This window comes from Protopterus annectens, chromosome 11.part0 (assembly GCF_019279795.1).
Source record: "Protopterus annectens isolate FY-2018-M chromosome 11.part0, PAN1.0, whole genome shotgun sequence".
Lineage (NCBI taxonomy): Eukaryota > Metazoa > Chordata > Ceratodontiformes > Protopteridae > Protopterus > Protopterus annectens.
This window is the reverse complement of record NC_056745.1, coordinates 1,390,611,273-1,390,632,839: the sequence shown is the minus strand read 5'-3', so window position 1 is coordinate 1,390,632,839 and position 21,567 is coordinate 1,390,611,273. Positions and strand designations below refer to the sequence as shown.

Sequence of the window (21,567 nt, the reverse complement as noted above, 5' to 3'; positions counted from 1 at the left end):
CCTATCTCCTCAGTCTGATTCCAGGTGACCTCTATTGAACTCAGCTGAAGTCTTCTTCATCTGTATCCATCCTCCTCCTTTGGTCTAAACAAGTCTCTTTTGTTAGAAAGGAAAATAAAATGTCTTGTGGAGACAGTCAAAAACACCACTACAAAACCCTGCTAAAATAATAAGAATAAAAGCATTGAAGCATTGATTGGCAGTTCCAAATGGAAAGTTTTTTATAAGATTCTTTGGTACTTTTCCATTAATGGGGCAACAGTCGTGCTGCGAAATATAGACTGAAAAGTAAGGGAAATGTTATTGTAATTACATGCTGACATTCTCAACACATGTTCCTGTTTTTCCAATACATTTACAGATGTCTTGCTCCCAATGGGGCACCGATTTTCTTTATGAGCATCCTACTCAGGTCTGTTACCTATTAACATGAACCTGAAGTAGAAATAAATATGTACATACACAAATATGTGCACGTCTCATTTTCTTTTCTTGTAGATGCATCTCTTTTGCTCAGATTTAATTGGGAAGGTTTGGAAAAGTTAAATAAAATGTTCTTTTACCAGCTGTATTTTTTCAGAGAAGAGTAAGCAGCAATGACTTGACATCAACTGCACATTTTGCCTGCTGCCCCATTAATAGCAAAGTACCAATTCTTTTCCCTAATATTGAACATGCACAGCACCTTTTCCAGTGGCAAGCCACATAAAATATCAGTATTGTGGGGACCTTGCATTTCCTGTCTAAATCAAATGTAGCAGGACTGAATAACGATGAATATCTAAGCATCACAGAAGTTAGACTGTGTACACATATTTAGTAATTTTAATGACCTGTCTGCTTTTGAATGATAGTGTCTTAAGTTTTCCAGGTTGAGTTTTTTCTATAGTGTGTTACATTAATGATGAAAATATTAATACATGTATTAGTTTAGTGTGAACAAATATTTTAAGAGTATATAATTTGATAAATAAATGCAGATGCTATAAATAAGGAGCTTATTTTTTAAAATGGTTATTGTGTTCATATTATTCGCTGAACATGCTGAGAAATGCCAGCCTAGAATGTATATTTTCTTTTTTTACTTATGGAACTCCATAGTCTATATTTTATATATGTATATGTTCTGAACCTTTTTTCCTGTTTTCCTAGATGGTGTATTTGAGCACTTTTCCATCTATTTATACTGAGCTGCTAAGGCTTTTTGATATTCGAATTGTGGCAAACCTCATACGTGACACTCTAGGAAGCTTGCCAACCATTACACATGTGGATGACTCCTTGGAAGCTGTTAAGCTGCAGTGTATTGCAAGAAGTGTGGAAAGCGAGCTGTACCTGAATCCTAGTAAGACCATATTTAAATGTATTGGCTTAGATTTGCAGACCTGTTAATTGTTCTCTACTTACATATGACTGGCATGTAAAACAGGTCACATACCTTATTGTAAGGTGTGTCAAACATCCAAAAAATAAATATTGTGAATTATTCTCATTGTGACATACGGATGATATTTGAAGTACTTTGGGCTATTTCTTTTCTTGGTATTCTTGTATTACTGTGCTTTTTTGTGTTACTTAAAACCAGCTTATAACACACACATATTCACAGAGTTTGTGGTTTTACAGCTATTGATTTTAGAGTTGAAGGCAAATGTACAGTATTTGATACCAGATCAATATTATTAAGCTAAACAAAGCAAATGGTACTCACAGTAAAATGGCCTCTTTATAAAGTTAACACCCAATCTTTTCTCAGCCGCCCAGAAAAAAAAACTTGGGTTGCTAATCTGAACAGTTTGGATGAAAACAGAAATGTAACATAATATCTTGGACATTTAGTCTCATGCAGTCTTGAATGCAGACTTCTGTCATGCAGCATACCAAGTAATTATCACGTCTCTTCAAGGCTGGTTGGGGTCAGATGCAGTAATAAAGCAGAAGACTTGTAGACCAGGAACACTCAGCATTACTAACAAAACAGAGACACTTTAATCCACAAACGTTTAAAATACGCTTTTTATCTATGGCTGTTTTGAAAGTCAGTGGTAGAGCTATGACAGCCAAATAAAAAAAAAAAAAGAAACATTGGCTTACAAATCAGAACTGATCAAAAGCTGCGTGTATTACAACTCTGTAGGAAGCATTGTTACCGACCAGACCATAATACTTAACGAGTAGGGTTAAATAAAGATGTATTTTTATCAGTGTCAGTGGTGCAAAGGTAGCACACTTGCCTTTGGTGCAAACGACTGTAGGTTCTTTTCCCACTCCCACATCAGGTAGATCGATTCTGACATCGAAGTGCTGCAATCCTAAGTGTGCCGTCCTTCAGATGAGACATTAAACTTGGCTCCATCTGCTTGAGTTGTTGGTAGCTCTGGTGGATGCATATGATCCTACAACATCTATCAAAAAGAGTATGGGAAGTTCCTTAATGATCTGGCTAAATTTCCCTGGTAGTACAAATATCACATCAGGTCTCCCCCCCCCCCCTTTTATCGGGATTTTTCCAGATTTCTTGCAGTAAGATGTTGAGAGGTATCAGCCTGATACATTATCACAACCCACAGAAGTGGCATTTTTAAATTTGAATAGGACTGATAGAACTTGTGTCTAGTAAATTTAGAAGGGGAAATCGCTGAATGATGGGGAGTAAGTGCACATGGGAAAGTTGGAGCTAAAAATACAGTTTACTACCCATCCTATAGCTGTCATTAATGTCGACATTAAACTCTCCGCTGTGGTTTTTACTAATAGAATGAAGGAAGTTCTTCCAAGCATAATATCTCCCTTTCAGCCAGGATTCATACGAAAGAGACAACCCTCTCATCAAATTATAACATTCGAAACTTTGTGATCACTGAATAAAAATTATAATGCTAATATATATCTCTTATACTTGATGCAACAAAAGCCTTTTATAGAGTCAGTCTAAGGTTTCTAGTCACTACATATTATGTAAATATGTATTTCCTGGAAATTTCATTAAGTATGTCTATGTATTATAATCTTATCCCTCCACACAATATTTTTATAAACAAGTCACTCTCTACCCTTATCTGAATCTACCCTTATCTGAATTAAAAATGGCATTTTTTAAGGATGTCCTTTTTCCCCATAAATTTTTAATCTATACATTGAAATTCTCATTCTTCTATTATCCCCCCCTCCAAAAAACTATACTATTCCTTATACTTTTAACTATAGAAGATACACTTCCAATTTTCTTACTATTAAAAGGTTCTCTAAATTTGCCAAGTATAATTTAAATATTCAAAAAAATCCTCCCTTTTATCATTATTACAAACTAAAGATTACTACTTAAACTTAGCTAATATATGTGATTTAAAGTTGACTCAATCAATTGAATATCTTAGGAGTTAATTTTTCAACTAATAAAAATCATAATTACCAAATTAATAGTTATAATTCATGGTTAACCATTTTTGCAGATATTAGAAGATGGAGTGTTATGAATCTTGCTTTTCTATCAAAAGTTGCTATTATCAAAATGAATATTCTCCCAAAACAATGTTTTCACTTTATGTCTACTATATATAGCATACCAAAAAATTCTTTAATAACATCTTCATAAATCCATCCAAATTTATTTGGCAACCCAAAAGTACTCATAATTCATATCAAAAACTGACATGTCCTAAAAACAAGGATGATGAACTTTTTTTGATTGTTTATGCTTACTACCTTATTATAAACTCATCATTTGATTAGAGCAATCAACCTCAGTTTCAACAATGACAAATGACATCCAACATGGCCTTGCATTTGCATAAAAATACAAAAACCTACAATTGTAATCCTTGCTCTATTCTTCATAAAATCTACTGATATTAAAGACTTAATAGCCAAACTATTATTAAACAGTACGTTGAAAATTTTCAAAAGTTGATGAAATATTTAGGTATAGAGAAAGTAGCAATGCTTTGTCAACCTGTTCATAATAATTCTACTCCTGTCAACAATTAGTAATTGACCTTTCTTCATTCACTCTCTTCAAATAATGCATGGTTTGGGACCTTCTGTGTAGAAAAAAATACTTCTGCGGTGCAATGATTGGAATATTTAACAGTAACCAAAAGTTGTATATCTGTTTTATCATTAATCACTAATTCTATAAAAACTAAATTTGACATAAATTGAATAAGTCTAAATAAAGCTGAACTTTATCAAAATGTAATCTCAGCTCTTAATGTAGCTAAGCTCTTCATATAAAATATATATCAAAATAAAATTTAATGATTTCTATGAAAGTGTTTACAGAGCTGAGAACTGGAAAAAACAGTAAAAACAGACAAAAATATATACAATTTAGTGCACTGGGATGTCTTTGAGACAGATTGTTCCTAAAAGGGTAATATAGAGCAACAGCATCTTTAGTCAGTTTGAGAAAGCCATGCTGAGAGAGGTGCAAGCAGGAAAACCTGTTGACAATCTCCTGTCATGCTGACACACACCAAATCTGTGTAGAATCTCACCAGCTGCTGCTGGATCCATGTAGAATCTCACCAACTACTTTGTCAGTTGTTAAAGGCAGATATTTTATCTTTGAATTATGACATCATTCTTGGTGAAGGCTGGATACTATGCAAGACCAGTGTATGTTCCTGCCTTGGACACGTGCATAGCCAGATCCATCATGTCATTCTGTATAACCCTTTGGGGCGAATGTCTACTGCCATACTGTACTCAGATTTACTGAGAAAACAGTACTGAGGGTGTCTCACTGCATTTGTATACTGGAAGAGAACTTACCATCACACAATTCTTGTCCAGCCTGGAGAGGATAGGCTCTGTGTATCTAAGTATGGAATCACCTTTGACCAACATTTTACTGTGTGTGGATGAAGAACTTGTGAACATTTAAAGAATTAGATTCACCACAACGATGTGAGGGACTGAGGAATGGATGATGTGGATGTGTGTGCTTTAGTTTAACTGAAATGCTGAGTTTTCTTTATTTGCTCCCATTTGGCCTTTTCATTTTGTGGGGGCATGAGGTAATCATTCCTGGGCAAGGTAAAAGTCTTATCGTGCAGTCATTTCTGCCTGAAAAGCCCCATTGTCTTATCCATTCTCCCAGCAGCTAGAGTCGGGTGGTAGGGAGCAGACCAACTTGTTGATCCTGAAGGGCAGCTTACTGTCTCCCCAGCTGGTGCACACCCCCCCCCCCATTTAGTGGCTTGCTGTGCTGCACTACATGCTGCCTTCTGAAGATGCATGTCTCTGCATGCAGTATCCTTTCTGCGTGTATGACCAAGGCTGCACATGCTCCATAGGGCCATACTCCTTGGGTGTTAATACTTACAGCTCCCACTAGGTGTCACCCAAGTGGTGAGTCAGAGCTGGCTCCCCTGTCTCCTGTCTGTGCGATCTGACAGTTGCTGCTCACTCCCGTTGGCCCTGCCAGGTCTTACAGGCATCTGAGCCACTAATTAAACTTCATATTTGTATGCCAAGGAGTAGAACTTGTCATGTTCTGTTTTCTTAGTGTGTTGTTTCAGAGGTGGGGAGAGACTCCATAACCACCATAGCAAAAGTGGTGTTTTGCAGTGCATTGTGAGTATGCTGCTTATCGAGTGAAGACTGTGGTGAAAGACCACCCTTTGGTTTGAATATTGTCTGTATCTATCGCACACTGCATTATTGTGTTATTGATAACTAGCATTAGAGAGTTATCATTAAGCCAGGCATGTCCAGAGTGGAGGGATGAGTAGCAGGTACTCAGTGAACACATTGGTGGGTGAGATTTCCCCAGTGGAGACCCAGGAAACCACCACTTGGTTCTTCAGGATGGGATAGGAGGGTTGCTTGCTGGCAATTCCCCTCATGGAAGTGAGGATTGACTAGTGCAGTCAGCCCATGACCCACCTCCCTGCTTCAAAAACCAAGTATGGGTATGGAAGGTGGGTCCAGTAAAAGCAAGAGTTTGAACCACCCCTGAAAGTTGCCTAAATGATGAGTCCTTCCATTCGATCCCCAGCAATGGAGAACAAATGGGCTGACTGGCTGGGAAGGGGGCTGATGACTGGCAAGCACTGGGCAAAGCCCCACAAAAAAAAAAAGCCCCGAAAAAATTATATATATATATATATATATATATATATATTTATTTATTTATATATGTCTATGGTATAACATACAAGAGCTGCTGCTATATTTTTTATTGGCTTTTTGCTACAAAATAAACAAGATAATTGAGATGAATTTTACCTCGATCAGCTTGTTTTGCAACAAAAGTTTATTTTGTTAATAATTATTTTTTTGTTTCATGTTGAATAGCAGAATGGCCCTGAATGCACTGTACAGTGACTCATGTAGATGCTGTCTAGAGAAAGTCTGAGACTGTCTTTCTGAGTATATTTGCAGTGTGCGACACACAGACATATTTAAGAGTTTTGCAACACTGAGATGATCTTTGAGAAGAATGATTTCTTTAGATGGGATTTATTTTTTTCATTCTCAGATGTCTGATAATGTAAGAAAACTTGTTGAAACAATAATTTCAAGTAGTATATAATAGGATTATAGCTGTTTATTGTATGTAAAGGCAACACCTGGAATTCAGAAAAGCTTAATGTGATTCATAAGTGTTAATTCAGAAAGTTTCTGCATTGCACAATGTCTTTTGCATTCAATGATTGTTCTGCTGCTGAGGTTTTCCCCTCACAGGGATCTTAGTGCAGAGAATGTCCTCAAGTCTAAAGCCACATTTCCTAGTAGAGTAGCTAATCATAATTAGCCATATGCTTTCCCCTGGAAATTTCTGTGGCTCCTGATTTACTCAGCCAAGTGGTTAATACATTTTACAGTAAGAGGAAAATGTGACCACCATAACAATACCGCAGTCAGGCTTCCACTCCAGTGGGAGGACTTGCTGTGCAGGTTAAATTTAGTGAAGACATTAGGGTAGGGGAATGCTAGTGTGTGTGTGTGTGTGTGTGTGTGTGTGTGTGTGTGTGTGTGTGTGTGTGTGTGTGTGTGTGTGTGTGTGTGTCATGACTCAATATATGGGGCCAGTAGAGGGAACATTAGAATGGGCAGGTCTGATATCACTAGTGTCCCATTCAGAGATATGGTAATGAGGTAATAAGTGGCCTTTCTCATTGCAGCTAAGCCTGTCTCTGAATCATGTTTTTGCACTGTTGCTCATGTTTGACCGTCCTGCATTGGTCATTTAGCACTAATTGTGAACATTATACTGAATCCTTGAGAAAGACTGTTAGCATCCGTGTGGTTTTGGTGTACAAGGTTAGTTGGCTTTGTTTTTTTAAACTCATTGTTTAATGTACCAGCTGGGCATATAGGCTATTTGATTTTCAAAGAAATGGAATTTAACTCTGTAGCTGGTTACATTATTTAGGACCTGGGTCTGAAGAGAACATGTTTTGTATAGTTTAAGTAGGAAAACAGAATATTTCAAAGTAAAACTTAGAAAACTGATGTGTGTGTGTAAATAATAAAAACTACAGTGGAGATTTTTGATCAGCTATCACCTTTTATGTTACAGTTTTTGAAGTTGTTGTTAAAATCCTTTAAATGTAGTGAGTTTGTTCCAGTCTAACAGAGCAACTGAGTTTAAGAATGATACATAAAGTGGAGTTTTAAGTGGAAAAATCCGAAATAGTCAGAATTCAGCAGTCACAGAGCACTACGATTTCATAGATTACAACTTGTGTTATTTTGCTTATCATAAATAAAAATGCTACAGCTTATCCCCTCCCACAATTTAGGTAGATTAAATCCCTTTGCAGTTTAAGAAATGTAGCACAAAGATTTGCTAACTGCCCCAAACTCACCTTCTCTTCTTTGGGACGTAGACTTCTTTAATGGAAAGCTTACACAGACCCTGTTTAAAACCACAGTTTTGTTGGCTTTGAAATTAATCTCATAGAAAATGTTTTTCCTGGTTGCGATTATGTCTGCTCACAGGACAAACTGCAAAAGTAGTGTAGAAAATGACATGACACATTAGTTTCACCACACCACGAACTTATTGAGCACTTTTGTCTAAATAAATATCAGACTTCATTCTGATGAAGTCTGATATTTATTTAGAAAAAAGCGCTCAATAAATTTGTGGTGTGGTGATATCAGTGTGTCATGTCGTTTTCTGCTCACAGGACCTTACAGCTTCATGTTCTTATCTGTGGGGAACCATACCTGGTCATTTGCAAGGTTCAGATGTTCCATAGAACCAGCTAGCATTTCCTACCAAAGGTAAGTCAGAATAGATTAAGACATCAGTCAGATAACAGGAGGAGTAGCCTTAATTTATCCACGTTCATACAGTCTCTCTCCCTATTCATATATTCCCCAAATTCCGAAATACTAGTATCACTGCTACATTTTCACAATAAAAAAGCTAGATTTTGTTACAGTTAAAAGAAATCCTGCACAGGGCAACTAATTATGTAACTTATGAAAAAAATCACACTAGGGGATGTAAATACTGACTGGCAAAACCTTACATCAGACTTTCCCTCAGCTAGTATAAACCTTTATTGGTTGCATTCAACTTTTCAAAACACACACTAGATTTAATAATACCAATAGTAAAGGGCAGTTCTAGACTGGATACTGGACTCTGGCCCTAGTAAATTTTCAGCGTCTGAAACCTATCCAAACTCACTTAGCAACCACCTTCCAGCTTGTAATAATTGAAGTACCACCCACGAACCTAACACTCACTAGCTTAAAACAACTCAAAACCTTTCAAAATTCAACACAGACTTCCTCATCAATACATTGAAAGCCTTTAATTGGTCTATCCTAAAAACTCTTCCACTCTAAGAGGCAGTCAATATTTTTAATAACTTGTTCTTAAATACTTCAAACAGCCATGCCCCACTCCACAAAAAAAAAGTGAAATTAACCACACACAGTTACTCACTACCCAGGCAAACACTACAATATCTACTTAAAACTCCCTATAACCTGCACTTTTGTAGAGAATTGTGCAATTTAAGTTAAAAATAAATTAACCTAGATGAAAAAAATGTCATAGACATCTACAACTTCAACATAAAAATGACCTAAAAAAAATTCTGGACATCAAAACACAATCTGTGGCATCTGGACTCAAACAAGGAACCCAATGCTTCTTATAATAGCCCTCTACTGCAAACTGCAGCCTTACTCAGTACCTACTTCATAGAAAGCATTACTTCCCCATCTAAAATATCTTCACTCCAGTCCAGTGCTTCTACCACCCCCTCAATAACACCCAATCCTGGTAATGCAGCAAACAACAGGTTAGACCAAAACCAGCATTTTCTATACACCATACACACTGCCACTTCCTTTATCACCCCCTCCCCCCTGTAACACCATCTGAACATAATTTACTCTGCGTATCCATTGCTGAGAACTACCACTTAGGACCTGTCTCCACATCAATGATTAAAAAAAAGTAAAATAAAAGCTTTTACTGAAACTTAAACCTTGCTCTACTGCTGCTGACAACCTCCCACTTGAATACATAAAGATATCTGCCGATGCTATAGCATATCCAGTCTCTGTTCATATCAGCAGATCAATATCTGAATCCTGTGTACCCTCACTATGAAAAAAAATCTGATATTATCTCTCTTCATAAAGGTGTCATCTCAACTGATGTTTCAAACTTTTGGCCTATTGCAATGTTATCGCTTCTGTCAAAAGTTCTGGAAAGATGCATTCATAAGCAACTCCTCCACTATCTTGTTCAAGAATGGCTGTTAACATCCACCCAATGTGGCTTCTGCCCAGCATACAACTACTGCCCTTCTGTCATACACTGACACCGTAAATACAGGGACTCGTGTTTCCCCCTTATTCCTTGATCTGTCAAAAGCTTTTAATAGTTTATCACCTGAAACTCCTGTATAAACTGTCTTAACGTAGACTCTCCCCTTCTTGGTTCTGCACTTCAATAGCTATTTAACTGACAGGCTCCAGTTTCTGAAATGGTGGAATACTCTCTCTCCATACTTGCAAGTCTCTGCTGGTGTACCAGGGCTGTCTTCTTGGTCCCCTCCTTGTTAATATCTTCATCAGTGACCTCTGTACCTCCATAGGACCAGTGGCCTCTATACCTACATAGGTCCAGTGGCCTCTATACCTCCATAAGTCCAGTGTCTCTTATAGAATATGCTGATGATTCTCCACTTATATCTGCCTCTAATAACTTGCTTCAACTCCTCCATATCATGCCAGAAGCTTTTTCCTCAGTTGAGAACTGGCTTCATAATGCCCAGCAACTACTCAGCCCTAAAAACATAATTACCACTATTTTCCCCAAATCCTCTACAACTGATATACTGAATTTCAGAACCTTTTCACTAAAAAAAAATAGTCTCCTGTACATAACTTCTTGGAGTTATTATAGGTGATAATCCTAAGTATGACCTGCATGTTGAAGATAACATAAAGAAGACCCACCAAAAATTAGGAGCTCTGCAGGCATAAAAGTGTCCTAAGCAACACCCCCAAAACCACTCTTTTCAGTACCTGCCTTCTCTCTCTCCATTGGACAGTGCACCTATCCTAGGTTACAGTTAAAAATAAGTTGGAGGCACCCTGTAATAAGGCTGCAAAATGTGTTACCAACAATAAATACCACAGCCACCACTGTAGTGCCCTTAAGGCTTTGAATTGCCTCACCTTTTAGATTACATACAGCTGATCGCCACACACAGCATTATTCACAAAGCTGATAATCACCCCACTTTTACTGCTACTGTTCCTTCTTATCACCCTCGCACTACTTCTAGGCAATGAACAACTTTGTCACAGCATGTTGAAAAATGTACAACTCCTCTAATCCGTTTGTGCTCATACTTTGTTACAAAAAATAAAAATAAAAAAAGAGATTATTTAGCTCTGCAAACTAGAACTCCCTCTAACCTCTTCAACTTCAAACTGTGGTTAATAGCCTACTTAAATGAAACGTGTCACTGCACTGCCCTAGGCTGAACAAGCCCCCCTTCCACCACCAGCCTACTTTGACTTTGTTCAGAGAGAGGGAATTAGTAAAATCTTTTTTCTTTTTCTATTTCTTAGAGAAAGATCAAATGTATTTTTGCCTAGGCTATATTATCTAGTCACCTCTGTTCCAAAGACTGTACCGAGCTGTGTTTCATGCCATCTCTATGAACTACAACTTGTGAATTCTTTATCTATTGATAGTGTTCTTTTTCACCTATCCAAATATTTGCACAATGTACTTATAGGTTTGCCCTGTATGAGTTGTGTATGAAATGATACTTAATTTTTACTTAGTTTATAAGTCATTCTTCTGCATTAGGCTTTGTAATAGTTTTATTTTACTGTAACCGTATTATGTCAGTGTGGAACTTTTCTCCCTGGGCCTCCTCTGAAAATGGGATAGTATCTCAGTCGGACTTTCCCAATAAACAAATGTCAAGCAAGCAAAATGTTTTCTACTTTTCAAGCTCATGAGTATTCATTAAAGATTTTCTTCACATTATAAGTGGTTACTAGAAAGTTAGAGCTGCGGGGGCACTAGTGTTCCCCTTTACACATGTATTGTGAGACTATGCAGATTTGTGTATAATTTGACATATGTGATCTCTTATTATATATGATGTATGGTTCATTATCTTTGTTTGTGGTTGCTGTTTTATTTTGCGTATATTTTTTCTCCTTAAGAATTCTGGTTATAACCGTTTGGTAAAAAGTTCAGACATTCATCAAGCATTATTTCTTGGACCTTGACTCTAAGACTGGTAAGAGCATGTTTTATGTCTTTGTTAATAGTGTAGGCAGTCAAGTTCTTTACTATTTATTTTATTCAGTTGCAGGAGGTCCACTTGGTAGACTCAGGAGGAATTCATGCTTTGTTTAGTATGATGTATTATGGCACATCATGCACTTTCATAGGTTCATCAACCTGAAGCATAACAGGAGCTCCAACAAAAACAGGTAAATTGAACACAAATTTAGGCCACCAGGGAAGTTACCATTGTAGAATAAAGGACACATTAAGAACATATCTAATATTTCTATCCTCCTCATAAACAAGACTCTTGTTCTTGAAAACTAATACTCATCACACCATGTTCTTCCATTCTTGCAGTAGGGTGCAAATCTCATAAGGAAGTATTTGTTTTTGAATGGGATATGCCTCTTGTTCTTTGTTGCCAAGTGCTGCTAAAGTGACCAAACTCTGATGTTGGCAAGAATTGTCATTATGCCTATGACTTGTGTGTGAGACTTCAGTACTGAGCAGAATCAGGCTTCAAGCACTTAGAACCAGAATTTTGTGGTAATTAATACATGACCGCACATACACATGCGTGTGTGTGTGTGTGTGTGTGTGTGTGTGTGTGTGTGTGTGTGTGTGTGTGTGTGTGTGTGTGTGTGTACTGACTATCGCTGAAAAACCCAGTTGTTGACATTCAAAATGTTGATCTTAAAGCATTGATGTTTATGTCAACATACTATTATGTAAGTTCTGTGCAATGACCAAAGCACCTGCAAAATTCTAACCTAAAAACAAAAATAAATAAAAAGAAGCAGAAAAGCATTTTTTTTTCAGAGGGCTGCCCCCTGTACCCCTGCTAATTATAAATACTAATTCTGAGACCACAAAATGTTAGGAAAAGGGCATAATCTCCAGTTGCAAGAATTGTGTGATCTCACAAATCTGTTGTCATTCTCCTTAGTCAGCTAAGTTGTGTCGACTAAACAGATGTTGACCAAATGTAGTGAAGATTAAATTCTCTTTTGCCATATATATTTATATTCATATGGATCTAGTATATTATATCGAATGTCATAAATGGTCAACAGCAAAATGTCAGTGTACTACTGTGCATGTTCTGTGGATTAACCATGGAGCATGAAAAAGAAAGTGTTTTGAGGGTGACAGGTTCTTCTGCACCCCCATACCACCTATTTCTTATCTAGTCCAACTCAGCGATCGCATAATCCCAGAGGAAAGGGGATATCCCTATTGATTGCTAGTCTTGCCCACCTAACAACTGTTTTTGTTTACCAAAGTGTATCAGCTAAATAAAGGCTAACATATGGGACCGTTGATATTTCAAACCACTTCTCTATATATATGTTTGTGTGTGCGCGTGCTCGTGTGTCTGTGCATGTGCGTGTGTGTGTGTGTGTGTGTGTGTGTGTGTGTGTGTGTGTGTGTGTGTGTGTGTGTGTGTGTGTGTGCGCGTGTGCATGTGTGTGTGTGTGTGTGTGTGAGAGAGAGAGAAAGAGTCATGTTTAGGGTCACAGATAGGTTTTGTATATTTGTGTGCAAATGTGTGTATTTTAGCTTCGGGTTAGAGTTAGGTTACAGGATAGATGTGCTGTTGTTAGGGCATGTTTGTGTGTCTTGTGTAGTGGCAGTGTCTTGCGAAGGTTTTTATTAAGGTAAAGCATAGGGTTAGTGTTGGGGAAGGGGTAGCATTTGGGTTAAGGTTAGCACCCATTACTAAGGTGGGCAGGGGGAACTAGGGTGTTTGGTCTTCTGTGTGTATCGAGACAAGGAGATGACAGCAAATACCTTGTTTTTAGGATGGGTTGCACAACTATGTTCCTACTGCTACTGAAACTGTTTCATTTCAATTTTTTGTTGAAGATTTCTACTTTATTAAGTTACATTTTTTAAGAAGCACTGCCTCTTTCTCCTTTAGTCATCTTTGTTTATGTAAGTTTCTCTGGTGATCTCAGAGAGCCATTAATTTTACTCTCCTCAGTTTATGTTGGCTATTTTGACTGAGTATATAAGACTAAAGCAAGGCAGCAGGCAAGAAATTGTACAAAACGTAATAAGATTTCTTTTGAATCAGATTTGTAGCTTTTCTAACAAGTATTTCTTTGACATGTACTTTTATCTGTAGTGGAAGAATCCAGTGTCATATCTTGTATTATCATTTAAAAATGGTGTGCAGTAAATTTTATATATATATATATATATATATATATACATACACACACACACACTAACACCATCTTTAGAGCTTTGATCTTCTGATAATCACATATTGAGTTTTCTGTATTAATTCTGGCTAGAAAATTTAATTTTACCACTGGACTTCAGTTATGCCTGGTTTCATGTAATTTTACTAAGTTCAGCAGTTTATAACATTATAAATCACTGACTAATTTTGTTATAGTAGCAGCAAGGTATTGTCTTTTTTCTGGAAGTGTAGTGAAGTAATTAGCATATGAAGTACTCAGCTGATTTCATCTTCCAAAAAGAAAATAATTAAGACAAAAATGACTGATATTGTTGGTTTGTAGATACAAGGTTACTAGCTGTGGTCATTAATCTTCACCTGTTGTTTTTGATGGCTTCTATTTTTAACACTGCAGGCAAGCTGTATGTGTTACAATTTTTACTACAAACTTAGCCTTTCTTCATGGTGCTGAGGGTTTAACTGTACATGAAGCAAACATATTGAAAAAATCTAACAATGTTCCCTGTCCAATAAGGCTGCAATATGCATTAAAATTAGTTTAGTAGGAAAATAACTTAAGGACAAACGGATCTTAAAAGTAGCTTAGCTCAGATTATTATTATTATTATTATTATTTTTATGATTATTGGCATATAAACAGTTATGCTTTAAATGAAGATGTATTTGTATCTTGGTTTTGTTGAATACAATAAAGAATCAAGTCATTGACTGTACTTTGCTGTAGTTGCATTATTAAAATTTAAAGTACAGAACCTGACATCATTGTCTAATGATGACTTCATTACAGAGTGTTAGATTTTAAGACATGCCTTTACAAATGTTCACTGATAAGGTCATCTTCTTCTTCTTCTTTCGGCTGCTCCCGTTAGGGGTCGCCACAGCAGATCAACTGTTTCCATTTCTTCCTGTCCTCTGCATCTTGCTCTGTCACAATAACCACCTGCATGTCCTCTCTCACCACATCCATAAACCTTATCTTAGGCCTTCCTCTTTTCCTGTTACCTGACAGCTTCATCCTTAGCATCTTTTTCCCAATATACTCTGTATTCCTCCTCAGCACATGTCCAAACCAATGTAATCTTGACTCTCTGGCTTTGTCTCCAAACCTGGGCTGACCCTCTAATATACTTATTCCTAATCCTGTCCATCCTCGTCACACCCAGTGCAAATCTTAACGTCTTCAACTCTGCCACGTCAAGCTCTGAGTCCTGCCTTTTTGTCAATGCCACTGTCTCCAACCCATATAACATAGCTAGTCTCACTACCCTCTTGTAGACCTTCCCTTTCACTCTTACTGGTACTCATCTGTTACAAATCACTCCTGACACTCTTCTCCACCCACTCCATCCTGCCTGTACTCTCTTCTTCACCTCTCTTCCACACTCACCATTACTCTGAACTGTTGATCCCAGGTATTTAAACTCATCCACCTTCACCACCTCTACTCCTTGCATCCTCACCATTCCTCTATCCTCTCTCTCATTCACACACATATATTCTGTCTTAGTCCTGCTGACCTTCATTCCTCTTCTCTCTAGAGCATATCTCCATCTCTCCAGGGTCTCCTCCACCTGTTCCCTACTCTCACTACAGATCACAATGTCATCTGCAAACATCATAGTCCACGGGGACTCCTGTCTGATCTCATCTGTCAACCTGTCCATCACCATTGCAAATAAGAAAGGGCTCAGAGCTGATCCTTGATGTAATCCCACCTCCACCTTAAATGCATCCATCACTCCCACCACAGACCTCACTGCTGTCACACTACCCTCGTACATATCCTGTACCACTCTTACATACTTTTCTGCCACTCCCAACTTCCTCATACAATACCACAACTCCTCTCTAGGCACCCTGTCATATGCTTTCTCTAAATCCACAAAGACACAATGCAACTCCTTCTGATCTTCTCTGTACTTCTCCATCAACACTCTCAGAGCAAGCATCGAACCTGTAGTGCTCTTTCCTGGTATGAAACCATACTGCTGATCACTAATCATCACCTCCCTTCTTAACCTAGCTTCCACTACTCTTTCCCATAACTTCATGCTATGACTGACCAATTTAATCCCACTGTAGTTACTACAGCTCTGCACATCACCCTTGCTCTTAAAAATCGTACCAAAATTCTTTTTCTCCATTCCTCAGGCATCCTCTCGCTTTCCAAGATTTCATTAAGCAGTCTAGTTAAAAACTGCACTGCCATTTCACCTAAACACTTCCATGCTTCCACAGGTATGTTATCTGGACCAACAGCCTTTCCATTCTTCATCCTCTTCATAGCTATCCTTACTTCCTCCTTGCTAATCCACTGCACTTCATGATTCACTATCCGCACATCATCCAACCTTCTCTCCCTCTCATTCTCTTCATTCATCAACCCCTCAAAGTACTCTTTCCATCTGCTCAACACACTCTCTTCACTTGCGAGTATGTTTCCCTCATTATCCTTTTATCATCCTTACCTGCTGCACATCTTTACTAGCTCGGTCCCTCTGTCTAGCCAATTGGTACAGGTCCTTTTCTCCCTCCTTAGTGTCCAACCTTTTATACAACTCTTCATACACCTTATCCTTCACCACCTCTCTCTTTGCCATGCACCTCATCTCCTTATACTCTTGTCTACTTTCTTCATCTCTCTGGCAGTCCCACTTTTTCGCCAACCCTTTTCTCTGTATACTCTCCTGTACTTCTTCATTCCACCACCAGGTCTTCTTGTCCTCCTTCCTCTTTCCAGATGTCACATCAAGCACCTTTCTAGCCATCTCTCTTACTAGCTCTGCTGTTGTTACCCAGCTGTTTGGTAACTCTTCACTGCCACCCAGTGCCTGCCTTAACTCTTCCCTGAACATCACCTCACAATTACCCTTTTTCAATGTCCACCATTTGATCCTTGGTGCTGCCATCACACTCATCCTCCTCTTCTTAATCACCAATGTCATCCTACAAACCACCGTCCTATGCTGCCTAACTACACTTTCCCCTGCCACCACTTTACAGTCTCCAATCTCCTTCAGACTGGCCCTTCTACATAAGATATAATCCACCTGTGTGCATTTTCCTCCACTCTTGTATGTCACCCTATGCTCCTCCCTCTTGTTAAAATACGTATTCATCACAGCCATGTCCATCCTTTTCACAAAATCCACTACCATCTAACCTTCTGCATTCCTTTGCTTAACACCATACCTACCCATCACTTTCTCATCCCCTCTGTTCCCTTCACCAACATGCACATTGAAATCTGCTCCAATCACCAGTCTCTCACCTTTGGGTACAGTCATCACCACTTCATCCAACTCACTCCAAAATTTTTCTTTCTCATCCATCGCACATCCAACTTGTGGAGCATATGCACTAACAACATTCATCATTACACCATCAATATCCAGCTTCATATACATCACTCTATCCGACACTCTTTTCACCTCCAAAACACTCTTAGCATACTGATAAGGTCATATGTAACATGAAATATCAAGCTTAAAATATTCTGGCTTTTCTAATGCAGCAGTCATTGCAATGCTCCTTTCTAAGCACACAAACTGATTTCTTGCATCTTGAGTTACTGAGTTTCAAATAAGTATGCCACGTTTATATTTCTAGTTTACCCTAATGACAGTTTTGGTTGCCTTCTGCATTTTATTCATGCTTATTTTGATTGTAGAGTTATCTGACTAGGTGGTCAGATGCATCATACCCTGACCTTCTAGATTCAGGTTTTCATGCAGTTTGTTAAATCAAGACATAGACCCTGACACATCTTAAATCCTAAAGTAGATATAGGTCCTTTGCTTAATTTTCAGTGAAGTCTGCCTCACAGAAACGCTGCTATTTTGAGACAGAATTCAGACATTTTCTGTGCAAGCAGGTTTTCGCTATGTGCACTACTCCTTTAATATAATCAAATCTGAGAATGTTGCTCTTTGTGGAAGAAAGTAGTTTCCCCATCCTACCACCCCTTTAATTTAAACTGTATTTACATTTTTATAAGGTTATTGGCCAACTCAGTGTCAATCAAATAATCTGTCCACTGTTTATATAACTGATATTCATTCCATTAGCTATAAAAACAATAAAAACTAGTGTATGTGAAGCTGGCAACAACACTTTTAAGTTGTACACGTTCAGATTTAAATATGATCTCTTAAGACCCCGCACTGCTATGTAGTTTGTGGTTGCTGTTTACAACACTGAATGTGAAGTGATGCATACCTGTGATCAGACAGTGAAGATCATGGACGCAGAAATTCATGTTTAAACTGAAAATCTAACTGTTTCAGGAAAAAAAAAACAGTGCAAAACGTGCATATTCTTTGAGCCACTGTTGTATTGTGCTGATAGATTCATTTTTCATACAGAAAAATACATTTTCCCATGACCCATCAAGTACAACAAAAGCTAAGAGAAGTAAATTAGATTTCTCTAGATGGACATATCACATGACTATTCAAGGATATGAAAGCTATAAAGAGATGACTTATAGTACACATTTTGTGATGCTAAACAACTGCATCTTAGTAGAACAGTATTCAGTTTCATATTTTATTTTGTTTTATTTTTATTTTATTTTTTTACTTATTTGTTACTTGCATTCTAAACACAAATGCCTCTTTTTAAGGTGTGATCCATGATCACAGGTTTGGCTAAATGACTTGTATGGAGGTGTACATTATGTACATGAAGACAGCACGAATCAAACCAAGAGCTACTGGATGTATGTAGCTTATTAGCAGCTCATAGCCTGGACGTTAAACTGAGAAACCAGATTTAGCAACTTTTGGAAAGAAGATACAAACTCTGAGTTTACCAAAACCTTTGGAGTAACACTTAAAAAATCCAGAAATAATTTGTAATCCTTTGTCACTTCTGTATGCCCCATAATTTTTTGGTTAATTTTAATGTCTTTAGTAATACCAGGTTTAATACCAGCACCTGCATGTAAAATATCTACTGAGACACATCTCAATCAGTTTGCTGCATTGTGATTACATTTAAGAGTTTTCAGTCCTGTTGCTGTCAGTTTCATTGAGGAGATTTTCTCCGATTCCGAACTTTTAAGACTTCATCCAGTAACATAATAATCTCCGATTCAGAACTTTTAAGACTTCATCCAGTAACATAATTATCTCCGATTCAGAACTTTTAAGACTTCATCCAGTAACATAATAATCTCCGATTCAGAACTTTTAAGACTTCATCCAGTAACATAATAATCTCCGATTCAGAACTTTTAAGACTTCATCCAGTAACATAATAATCTCCGATTCAGAACTTTTAAGACTTCATCCAGTAACATAATAATCTCCGATTCAGAACTTTTAAGACTTCATCCAGTAACATAATTATCTCTGATTCAGAACTTTTAAGACTTCATCCAGTGACATAATTATCTCCGATTCAGAACTTTTAAGACTTCATCCAGTAACATAATAATCTCCGATTCAGAACTTTTAAGACTTCATCCAGTAACATAATAATCTCCGATTCAGAACTTTTAAGACTTCATCCAGTAACATAATTATCTCCGATTCAGAACTTTTAAGACTTCATCCAGTGACATAATTATCTCCGATTCAGAACTTTTAAGACTTCATCCAGTAACATAATAATCTCCGATTCAGAACTTTTAAGACTTCATCCAGTAACATAATAATCTCCGATTCAGAACTTTTAAGACTTCATCCAGTAACATAATTATCTCCGATTCAGAACTTTTAAGACTTCATCCAGTAACATAATTATCTCCGATTCAGAACTTTTAAGACTTCATCCAGTAACATAATAATCTCCGATTCAGAACTTTTAAGACTTCATCCAGTAACATAATAATCTCCGATTCAGAACTTTTAAGACTTCATCCAGTAACATAATAATCTCCGATTCAGAACTTTTAAGACTTCATCCAGTAACATAATTATCTCCGATTCAGAACTTTTAAGACTTCATCCAGTAACATAATTATCTCCGATTCAGAACTTTTAAGACTTCATCCAGTAACATAATAATCTCCGATTCAGAACTTTTAAGACTTCATCCAGTAACATAATAATCTCCGATTCAGAACTTTTAAGACTTCATCCAGTAACATAATAATCTCCGATTCAGAACTTTTAAGACTTCATCCAGTAACATAATAATCTCCAATTCAGAACTATTAAGACTTCATCCAGTAACATAATAATCTCTGATTCAGAACTTTTAAGACTTCATCCAGTAACATAATTATCTCTGATTCAGAACTTTTAAGACTTCATCCAGTAACATAATAAGTTACCAGGACAGTGAATCCACAGGCACTTCTTTTTATTACCATTTCTAAAAGAAAGTTATTTTCATATTGCTAAATAAAACAGTGGATGATTGTTGTTAATTATTATATATGCTGTACGAATGAATACCAATAACTCTGAGTCCTGTGTGTCCTGCAGTGACATTTAACAGGTTACTGATGAATCACTGTGATAACAGGTTAACTCATTATGTTATTCAAGTACACCTTCACCTGTGAATAATTATTACTGACAGTACATGTACAGTCCATCCTCCCATCCACAAGCTCTGCTGTTCTGCATTTACTCATAACACTCTGTTCTACCTTGTTGCTTGAGTCAGCATATAGCTGTTGTGATTTGGGATGTATTTTCAGCTGTACAAACACACACACACACACACGTGAATAAGTAAACATTCTGTGATTCAGTGCATTAAGCTGCTTTGGTATTTTCTATTTTTTTTTTGTTCCTGTTAAATGACAGGACTTGGTGTTTACATGCTGAATTGATTGAACAGTATGCTAAGGTGGCCCCACCTTCATACTAATCTTACTGGGCACTGCCATTACCTCATATGCCATTCAGTGATCCTCTGGGAGGTGTATAATGCTTCCTGTAACGTCTGACCCCTCACATAGTGGTTTTAATGTATGTAGGCAGTCATACCACGATTAGGACTTAGTTATGCCTTTGATAGGAAAACTTTAAGTGTTCCCTTAGCCGAGTGCCATTTTGAATAGATAAACATCACACTGATTATCACTACTCGACATATCCTCTTATATGTGCTTGGAGTTCCTTTAAATGCAGGTTGCTACTGCTGAGTAGTACTTTAATACTCAATCTTATTTTAGAAGTTTTCCTACTTGAAATGATAATCACAACCTCAGTGTTGTCATATGGGTAGCTTTGTCTTAGTATCCTGATTAATGTGTGTCTACGGTTGTGAGCCCATACTCAATAGTCAGGAGTCAAAAACCACTTAAGTTGCTATGTTATGTACCATGTTGTAGCAGGCTTAGAGCTTCCTTAGCATACCCTCATCAAGAACGGGTTACCTGAAGAAGCAGTCTGAATGGGCATGTAATACTCCCTTCTTGGGCTGCATTAGTTAAAAAGCTGTTAAAGACAGAAGGGGGAACATAAGGTATTTGGAATGACAGCTACCTACCACTAATGGGAAATGAACCTCAAGGACCAAAAAAAAAAAGCATCATTAATGTCTTTTACCCATGCCTTGTTTTATTTTAAAAATTTCTTTGATATTTACCAAATATTCTGCTCTGATTTCATTTACCAAATGATTGATTCATGATTATAAGATGAGAATTTACTCAGAC

General features: G+C 37.3%; 1 protein-coding gene across 2 annotated transcripts in view; it reads left to right on the top strand.

Annotated features, from left to right (window-relative positions):
- The window catches only part of DOCK4 (dedicator of cytokinesis 4), a 3,006,016-nt gene that overhangs the window by 2,169,617 nt on the left and 814,832 nt on the right, over positions 1-21,567 (top strand). For both annotated transcript variants that reach the window (XM_044088673.1, XM_044088674.1), the window contains exon 23: positions 1,153-1,345. In XM_044088673.1, the coding sequence (XP_043944608.1) occupies positions 1,153-1,345 (193 nt within the window). The remainder of the gene's footprint in view (positions 1-1,152; positions 1,346-21,567) is intronic.